We start from the raw sequence: 9,544 nt of genomic DNA, 5'->3' as shown, positions 1-9,544 counted from the left end.
TCTGATGCCTTTTCACTTCAAGTGGGAGAGGCCTCTACCCACCCAGAGAAGGTATTCACAAACACCAACAAGTACTGGAAGTTTCCAACAACTTGGGGCTTTTGTGTAAAGTCTATTTGCCAGTCTTCCGTAGGCCCGTCCCCTTTATGTTGAATTCCCATGTGAGTGGGTCCTGGAGCTCTCTTGGGGTAGTTTTTTTGAAGAAGTCATGCAATTTTTAGTCCTTTGTAATTTTTTTTTTTGAAAATTAGGTCGCATAATATACTTTTGGACCCACTGTATGGTAGCATCTCTTCCATAATGGATGCTTTTGTGTATATGCTTCAAAATTGGATACAGAAGAGCCTCAGAAACTAAAATTATTCCCTGGGAATTATTTTTCCAGCCTGTCAAATGTTCAGAAGTGAAATCCCATTCTTTTGCCTGATTTAGGTCCTTCTCTGAGTGTGCTGACTGATACTCAGATAAATCTACCTGGGGGAGCAAAAAGCCTATCATAACAGGGGTCTCTGTCTTTGCTGCTTTCTTTGCTGCTTGGTCCGCCAGTCAATTTCCCTTTATTCATGAGATTTCACCCTTTTGGTGGCCTGGACAATGCATTATGGCCACCTAAGAAGGCTCATAGATTGCCTCCAATAATTATAATATCTCTAGAGTGTGTTTAATTTCTTCCTTGTTGGCAGCTAGAAACCCTCCTTTCTTCCAAATAGCTCTGTGGGCATGGACCACTGAAAATGCATATTGAGAATCTGTATAGACATTCATTTTTTTCCCTTGCTATAAGAGCAAGGCTCTGGTGAGGGCAATGATCTCAGCCTTCTGGGCTGAGGTCCCTAGGGATAACACTCTGCCTTCTAGAATCTTCTGCAAGATCACAACTGCATACCCAGCACACTTCTTACCTTGATCCGTGAAGCTACTACTGTCTGTGAAAAGTTCCAGTTTGGGCTCTTCCAATGGCTGGTCTTTTAGATCTGGCTGGCTGGAATAAACCATTTCTATGACCTGTAAGCAGTAATGATCTAAAGCTTTTGAAACCTTGTTGGGGAGCAAGATAGCCAGATTCAGAGTTGAGGTGACTTGTAACCTGACATTTGAACGGTTCAAAAGGGTGGCTTGGTATTCGCCCATCCTTCCTGAGGTGAGCCAGTATCCGGTTTCTGTTCCAATAATGTTAGGATGTGGTGGGCATGTAGACAGTAGTAGGTTGACCTAGAGTAAATTTTTCAGCTTCTTGAAGAATGTCACATGTGGCCGCTACTGCCCAAAGGCAAGGGGGCCACCCCTTTACCATTTGATCCAATTGTTTACACAAATAGGCCCAGGTCTAGAGATTGTTCCCAACTTTTGAGGAAATACTCCCAGACTTACACCTTGTCTCTCATGTACATAGAGACTGCAGGGCTTGCTCAAGTTTGGCAGCCCCAAAGCCAGAGCTGAGGTCAGTTTGGTTTTTATAGTATCAAGTGCTGACTGGCATTCTTTAGTCCGGTTCAGAGATTCTGAGCCTAAACCCTTTAGGGCCTCATATAGGGGCCTTATTATGAGCCCATAATTGGGAATCCAAATTTGACAGAAGCCTGCCATTCCTAAAAAACCTTGTAGTTCTCAGCAAGTTTTGGGAGGACTTAGGCAGACTATTGCCTCTTCTGATGGGGCAACAATGTCAGGTGGAGGGCTGCCAGCAAGCTACTCTCTTTATCAGGGGTCCTCCTGCTGTTCTGCAAAGCAAGATCAGAAACTTTGCTTGCTTTGTTTCCCACGTTAACCTTGTAGGCACAGACACAGTTTCATCCTAATTCAGGGAAACTAACTCCTTTGTCCTCGGTTTCATACCCAGAAGGAGAATTGCTGGATCATACGGTATTTCTATTTTAATTTTGTGAGGAACCTCCATACTGTTTTCCATACTGGCTGCGCCAATTTGCATTACCATCAATAGTGCCCAAGGGTTTCCTTTTCTCCACATCCTCACCAACACTTGTTATTTCTAGTCATTTTGATAATAGCCATTCTAACAGGTGTGAGGTGGTGTCTGTGGTTTTGATTTGCATTTCCCTGATGATTAATGATGCTGGATACCTGTTCATGTACCTGTTGGCCATGTGTATATCTTCTTTGAAAAAATGTCTATTCAGATCTTCTGCCCATTTTCAAAATCAGATTGTTTAGTTTTTTGCTATTGAGTTGTATGAGTTCTTTACGTATTTTGGATATTAGCCCCTTATCAGATACATGATTTGCAAATATTTTCTCCCGTTACCTAGGTTGCCTTTCCATTTTGTTAATGGCTTCCTTTGCTGTGCTTCATACTTTTTCAGTACTCTGAAAACATACATATACCTATTTTAAAATCTAATAACTACTCCTGGAATATTCTGGAGTAGATGAAAATCAATCACACCTCACGGCATATATGAGAGCACCTGTTATCCTGCACCTTTGCCAGCATCATTTTTCAGTTTGGCCAATCTGATGAGTAAAGGTTGCATTACCATATCATCCAACGTGTCCAACTTGCTCTGTTGATGATATCCTTGGGTAGTTAGGCAAATTGGATACAACTTAATTAGCCATAGCAGGCTAAAAGGATGCAGATTATTTGCAGCAAAAGCATTCTATGTATGGCGAAAAGAAGGACAATAAAAACCCCTTAGAGCTTACCTAACTGGCTTTATTTACAAAAATATTTTTATTGGAACCTAAACTACTCTCTAGATACTAACATGAATATTAAGGAATTTAGGTTCTTGGGTACCTTTTCACTCCAAGCCTGGGGGAATGTGGAATCATTTGGAAGTTCTTGTCTATTTCAGGGAAAGTTCTACAACCTGGGACACATGTGTCTGTAGCCCAGAGTTGGGGCAGGTCCTCAACGTACCTTTGAATAGATAACACAGAGGCACCAAAAGCCCTTGGTGTTACAACCTGGGATATCAAATGATTACTACAAAGTAAGACATGGATCATACCCAGCATTCATCACAGAAACGATGAGATGGCACATGATATGTTCTATCACTGTTACTGCACAAAATTAGGGTTCTCTTCCCGATGCACATAAACAAGCCAATTAATTACGGCATCAGCCTTTGGGAAAAGAGATCAGCTTTATTCTGTGAGATCGATCTGCAGGAATACAGGGGGTATGTGCTCTCAGATCTGTCTCCCTGATTCAGGATTTGGGGCAAAATTTAAGAGTTTAGGGAGAACAGGCTGGTACACGGAAATGCTGGTGGGACAGGCTTTGATTGGTGGGCCTCAAGCATTTATGGCAAGGCTTCAAACATTTATGACAGGGTTCTAAATTTATGATGAGGTTCTAAACTTTTATGATAGAGTTCTAAACATGTTTGATGAGGTGGAGAAGGAATTTTAACACCAGATCTTCCTGAATGAGGAACCCCTCACTTCTGATAAGAGTCCTCTTTGATGTTCTGGTGGTGTCCTGTCCTTAGGTCCTGTTGGAAGGAAGATCTTTGGTTCTGAGGTTGTTTCAGGTCACTATTTCTTCTTTTGCATATGCCCTGGCTACATGACTTTGCCAATTTTCTGAAAAGCAATTCTTAATCACTCTGTTGATAAGAGATGGGGTTAGTTGAACTGGTCCTGGAGGGGCCAGAGTTACATTGACATAGATCCTATAATGTTTCAGATGAGGCACAAGGAAGAGGAAACATATAGACCAAGTGCTATGGGTTTTGGGTCCGGTCTCAGCTCAGTCCTTGACAGAGAGGGAATCCATCTTCCTGAGCATCGGTGTCATTACAGAGCATGTAAGGAGCAGGATGTCACACCAGCTCCAAAACACTGCGTTCTAACGTCTGTCCAGTGTAAACACATTAGAAGCTTTGTGTTTTTCTTATAAAAAGATACATATGAGGGGCCAGCCAGGTGGCATAGTGGTTAAGTTTGCGAGCTCTGCTTTGGGGGCCCAGGGTTTGCAGGTTCCAGTCCTGGGCGCGAACCTCCACACCACTCATCAAGCCACGCTGTGGCAGCATCCCACATACAAAACAGAGGAAGATTGGCACAGATGGTAGCTCAGCGAGAATCTTCCTCAAGCAAAAAGATTAGCAACAGATGTTAACTCAGGGCCAATCTTCCTTGATAAAAACAACAACAACAAAAGATACACGTGACACATAAACATTTTAGATCAATGTGTGTGATGAAACAAACAAAATATTCCTAACATAGAAGTCATGTCTAAATTTTGATAAAGGCAGCTGTTTATCTCAAATTCTCACTTTTTCCCCTATTCTATCTCCCCAAAAGCATCTTTCTATCTATCATATGACTAGCTCAGGGCTTGTTACCTTCAAGAGTCACTGGCCTAAATTCAAATTAATTTGAACCTCCTTTCCTTGCTTTAATAAAGGCTTCTTTATTAATGAGGCCTGGTCCGATCCATATTTTGTCTAGTCAAGGTCACCCTCCTCCAAGCGTCTGGATTGTATGCCAGCCAGTGACCTAGCCCTGCTGCCTGGAGCATCAGAGTGCAGCCAGGAAAACAGACACGGTCCAACACGTTCATTCACTGTGAAAATCTCTAGCCAAGAGGAAGCAATTACCATATAGCGAGAAACACAGATCTGCAATTTGTATTTTAGGTTCGGACCTCCCAGAAGTGATTTGACTTGAATCTGCCATGTTATAAACCAGGCAATCACGGCAGCAGCATAGTGCTGTTTTAAAACTGAAAGTCACATTGGGATCTTTAAGATGTTGGGAACAAAGACTGCTCTAAAACACAAAGTCATCTTGAGAATCTGTTTTTCTCTTCTCTCTGTTATGCCTTCTATGAGACTAACTGTTGGCTTTCCTTTCCCTCTGTTCAATATTATTTCCTATAGGTTGTCTGCATACTATTGTGCCTTAGCATTTAAAAGTTACAAATTAATGTATATAAGTTATGTAGAAGATGTAAAGAAGAATAAAATTAAAACTACAGGCATCCCAATCTGCCTAAGAAATGCAGTATCATCTGCATCTTTGGAGGCATCTATAGGTCCTTCTCCAATCAAATCCCATTCATTAATCTCATTATTGACCTTATATTTTTACCAAAATAAATGCATTGCTAAATAATATATTATTTCATTGTGTATAGTTTTGAACTTTGAATAAACGGAGTCATCCTGTACAATTCTTCTGCAACTTGCCTTTATTTTATTTTTTGCTCAGTTTTGTGCATCTATGTGACTTACCCTTATGCTATTTAGCTGTAGCTCACTTAAATTGAATACAATATTCCAGCATATTACTGATAAATAAATGACAAGCAATAGGATATATTGGAGTACATGAGGAAGCCATTTGGGTTAAAACTAATTCAGCCTGAACTTGTTTCTCCAAAAGGGCTCGACATGGCCTGTTGAGCATGCATTGTATATCTGCTTTAGTAGTCACTATGTCCCAAAGATAAGAAGAATGCCCTAAAAGATAAGGATGTAACTTACTCCACATTGGCATTTCCTTAAAGATAAGCATCTCTTCCTAAACTAAGGATTAATTGCTGGCCTGCTGCAATCACCTTGTGACCATCCACCTTGTGACTGCTGACCTGCTGTGTTCACTGAATTGCTGTGCCGGCAAAGCAATACTGACTATTGTAAAAGGGACATTCTAATCACACATGATGCATGCTCTTTGACGGTATATAACCTTTGTACACCCCACTTCTTTGGAGTGCTCCATTCCTTTGTGAAAAAAACTGTCCCATGCTATATGATCCTTAGGATTGGCTCGTAATAAACTCACCCCAGTTTTGATGTATAGACTGTTTATGGATTATTTGCATTGATGTCACCGACTACTTACTTTCTATTTGATTGCACTGGGTTGTGTCCCATGTTTTGCTATTACAAAGTGTGGGAGTTTCTCTATGCCATCCATCCAGCAGTGGACTTGCTCTGTCAAGGGGCTTGTACTCTTCAGCCTGTAATAGGTCATAACAGAGTGTTTTCCAAAGAGACAGTACCGGTTTACACCACTACAGTTAGAACTGCAGTAGATTCTTTGATATTGACACACTTTTAATTATTGGCTAATTTGGTAGGTGGAAAATGGTTTCTCATGAAACCGGCTCAACACAAGGTTGACATAAGGGAAGCCATATTGTAGAAAAGAGACCATACTGTAACTTTGAATGACCTCTGACTAACTCAGCTGGATTTGCACCCTCCAGGAGATTCAGCTGCTCTGTAGATTTTATGACCCCTGCTTGTGCATAGACCTCCCAGCTGCAGCTCCTTAGGAATGTGATGACCCCCAGGCAGAAAGTCTATGCTCATAGCCATCATCAGTGACAACTGAAAGATCTGGTGTGGCAACTCCCAGTCTGTAACACCGGAGGGTCAACATTCCTAACTCCCTCCCCTGTAACCCACTGCCCTACATAACTGCTTCAAGATTCTGTGCCCCACTTAAGATGGTTCTTTTGGACGTTAGTCGGCCATCTTCCCTCTTGCTAGCAAGCTGTAATAAAATGCCCTTTCTCTGCCACCTCCTGCCCCTGACGACTGGCCTGTGTCTCACCACGAGCAGATTGTGCCCTTTGTGTGGTAACACTCACTTTGACTTAATTTGACTTTCCAAAATATTAAGACAGAAAAGAAAAATGTAATTTTAGTTAGTGACAAATACTGTAAATAAAATAAACCAGCAGAGATAGTAAGGAGCCGGGAGAGCCCATTCTGGACCAAGAGTCAGAAAGGCCTCCCTGCGAGGTTCGTGGGAGTCGAGACATGGTGCAGAGGGAGTGGGCTCTGGCTCTTTGAGTTCCTTCTAAAAGATTTTCTTTTAAATGCTAGAACTCAGTATTCTTATCTGGTGAGTAAGAGGGCAGCAGAGGAGATTCTCAGCCAGAGAGGGGATTAAACAGATGGTGTTGGGAGCGGAAACAGTGTTTGGGGCATAAAAAGGGGGTTGGCAGGGAGCCTCCTCATAGTGCTGTTTATTCCTGTTTTGGGCTTTGCATTAATTTGCATTATAAGATGAGGACTATCACACTTAAACCATAAACTACACCAGAACAAACTACACCAGAAAATGAAAACAAAACAAACAAACCCGAGAAGAATGAACCTGGCATAAATTACACAAATATTTGGAATGTAAAAACAATGAAAAGGGTCTGGCCCGGTGGCACAGCGGTTAAGTGCACGCATTCCACTTTGGTGGCCCGGGGTTCACTGGTTCACATCCCGGGTGTGGACATGGCACCGCTTGGCACGCCATGCTGTGGTAGGCGTCCCACATATAAAGTAGAGGAAGATGGGCATGGATGTTAGCTCAGGGCCAGTCTTCCTCAGCAAAAAGAGAAGGATTGGCAGCAGTTAGCTCATGGCTAATCTTCCTCAAAAAAAAAAAAAAAAAAATGAAGATATTTCTACACGTGTGAGAGTTTTAAAAAAAACCTGCTCCAGTGAATGAAAAATCTGAATAAACTTCTAAGAAAACAGCTTGCTTATCTTAGGCCCTGATGAAACTCCTCCTGCCTTTTTGTGATGCTTCCTCTTGTCCTCTGAGCCTTCCTCTGTGGCCCAAGGGAGTCTTATTTCTGGAGAGAAAAACAATCTTTTCTTCCCCACGTGGGACTTTCAGCTGTGTTAAGCCCGAAGGAATTATCTATTCACTTTTGACCAATGGTGTACAAAGGAGTCGAAGATGAGCCTTTCTTTTTTGTCTTGAAAAATGGAAATGTGTTACAGCTACAAGGCTGACTGCATACAGTGCTGAATGCAGGCACAACACTGACTGTGACTTTTTCTCTGGCTTCTAGTCAATGAGCAGACATACTCACCAGAGTGTGTGGTCTGAAGGTCCCAATACCACCCTCAAGTTCCATGATTCACTAGGAAGACTGGGTCATGGGACCCATAAAAGCTGTTATAGTGATAGTTATGGTTTATTACAGCAAACGGATACAGATTAGAACCAAAAAAAGAAAGAGACGTGTGAGGCCAAATGCAAGCTTCGGCTCTGGCTTCTCCTGCCTTGCCCGCCCGCTGGAGGTAGCGCTCCTGCTCCTCCTTCAGCTGCAGCAGCTGCTTCAGCTTCTCCTCCTCCTCCTCCAGCAGTCTGCAGGAAAAGCACCGCGTCATCTCCAGAGCCGAGGCACCTTGCAGGTGCTCAGCAAGTGGGACGGTAGGGGAATTAGGAAGGGGAACCAAAAGGGATCCCTCAGCCCTACCTGGTTTGGGCTAGGCACACAGCCTCCTCGTCCCGCTGAGCTTTCACCTCCAGTTGCAGGGCCTCCTGAAGCCTCTGCTGCATCTCCTCCAGCTCCTGGATGTGATGCTGCTGCTGGGCAACCTCCTCCTCCTTCAGCTCCATCTCAGCCTGCATGGAGGCCTGGGCTTGTGCAAGAGGCAGAGCCAGGTCAATGGGAGCAGGGATGCTCCCCTTTCTCCAGAGATCCGCTGGGCTGGCCAACTAGCTAGCTCCAGGTGAGGGTCTGGGGAGTTCCTTCATGTCAGAGTTTCCTGATCTGATGCCTTTCTGACAGCCTGACTTGGTCAGATAATGATCAGTGAACACATGTTACATGGGGAAAAGGGGCTCAAGTCACCCCCTTCCTTGCACCAGCCTTAATATTTATTACTATATGTTATAATTGTAACTAAAGCTGGTTCTAGCAAGGGAGTGACTAGTATAATTATAATTGTCATAACAACTAAAAGTATTTTCTCATTTGATCCTCACCACACCTCTATGATTGAAGTTCTGTTAGCATAAACATGTCACTCAGAGACTTGTGCATGGATGTTCATAGCAGCATTATTCACAGTAGCAGAAAGATGGAAACAACCCAGCATCCATAAATGAATGAATGGGTAAACAAAATGTGATATATCTGCACAATGGAATATTATTCGGCTATAAAAAGGAATGAAGTCCTCAGCAGGAGATGGCACTGCGGGGCACGTGGAGGGGGCACCTGGGGCGGGATAGCAGGGAGGCTGGTGGGTGAGCGTGGTGAGCACGGGCTCTGGACCTTCCCTCAAACCCTGGCTCTGTCGTCGCCTGGCTGTGTGATCTTGGGAAAATTGCCGAACTTCTCCCAGTTTCAAGCCCCTCATCTGGGAAAGGGGAGCGATAACAACATTATTGTGAAGATAGAACGAGATAATATGTGATATTGAGTATGTGTAAACTGCTGAAGAGATATTAGCTGCTATTTTTATCATTATTATTAATCTGGGCAAAATTTTTCCTCCTACCCTTCCAAGTTACCTACTTTGCTATGCCTGTGTTTTAGTCTACTCCTTGGAGCCCAAATCTCCATAAAAGAGGGGTTCTTCTTTTTAAAAACATTTTCTATCTTTTGTTTTATTAATATTGATTAATTTTATTTTGCTTTGTTGGCTTGCATGGCCATTGTAAAAAATTCAAACACAGAAATACGTGACATAGAAAGAGAAGGTCCTCTATGATTCCATCTTCCAACCCTGCTAATGGCTGTGTGAACATCGGAGCAGAGGGGTTTGCATTGGGTCCTGGAGAGGTGGTGCGGTACAGAGGTTTAGAGCCCAGCGTG

General features: G+C 43.0%; 1 protein-coding gene across 1 annotated transcript; it reads right to left on the bottom strand.

The window, feature by feature from the left end:
- Nucleotides 1-7,841: 7,841 nt before the first annotated feature.
- Nucleotides 7,842-8,479, bottom strand: LOC138920834 (differentially expressed in FDCP 6 homolog). The gene is made up of 2 exons (XM_070252014.1): nucleotides 8,198-8,479; nucleotides 7,842-8,085 (listed from the first exon to the last, which is right to left on the bottom strand). The coding sequence occupies exons 1-2, from the start codon at nucleotides 8,350-8,352 to the stop codon at nucleotides 7,842-7,844; spliced, it is 399 nt and encodes a 132-aa protein (XP_070108115.1). The 5' UTR covers nucleotides 8,353-8,479.
- Between the last annotated feature and the right edge of the window lie 1,065 nt (nucleotides 8,480-9,544).

Source organism: Equus caballus, chromosome 25, assembly GCF_041296265.1.
Source record: "Equus caballus isolate H_3958 breed thoroughbred chromosome 25, TB-T2T, whole genome shotgun sequence".
NCBI classification, from domain to species: Eukaryota; Metazoa; Chordata; class Mammalia; order Perissodactyla; family Equidae; genus Equus; species Equus caballus.
This window is presented reverse-complemented; position numbering and strand designations above follow the sequence as displayed.

What these genes read in the sequence shown, in the direction of transcription:
- LOC138920834 (XM_070252014.1), bottom strand. Translation starts at nt 8,352, where the DNA reads ATGCAGGCTGAGATGGAGCTGAAGGAGGAGGAGGTTGCCCAGCAGCAG. An exon ending in GTGTGCCTAGCCCAAACCAG is followed by an intron (nt 8,086 to 8,197) that starts GTAGGGCTGAGG and finishes CTTTTCCTGCAG; the next exon opens with ACTGCTGGAGGAGGAGGAGG.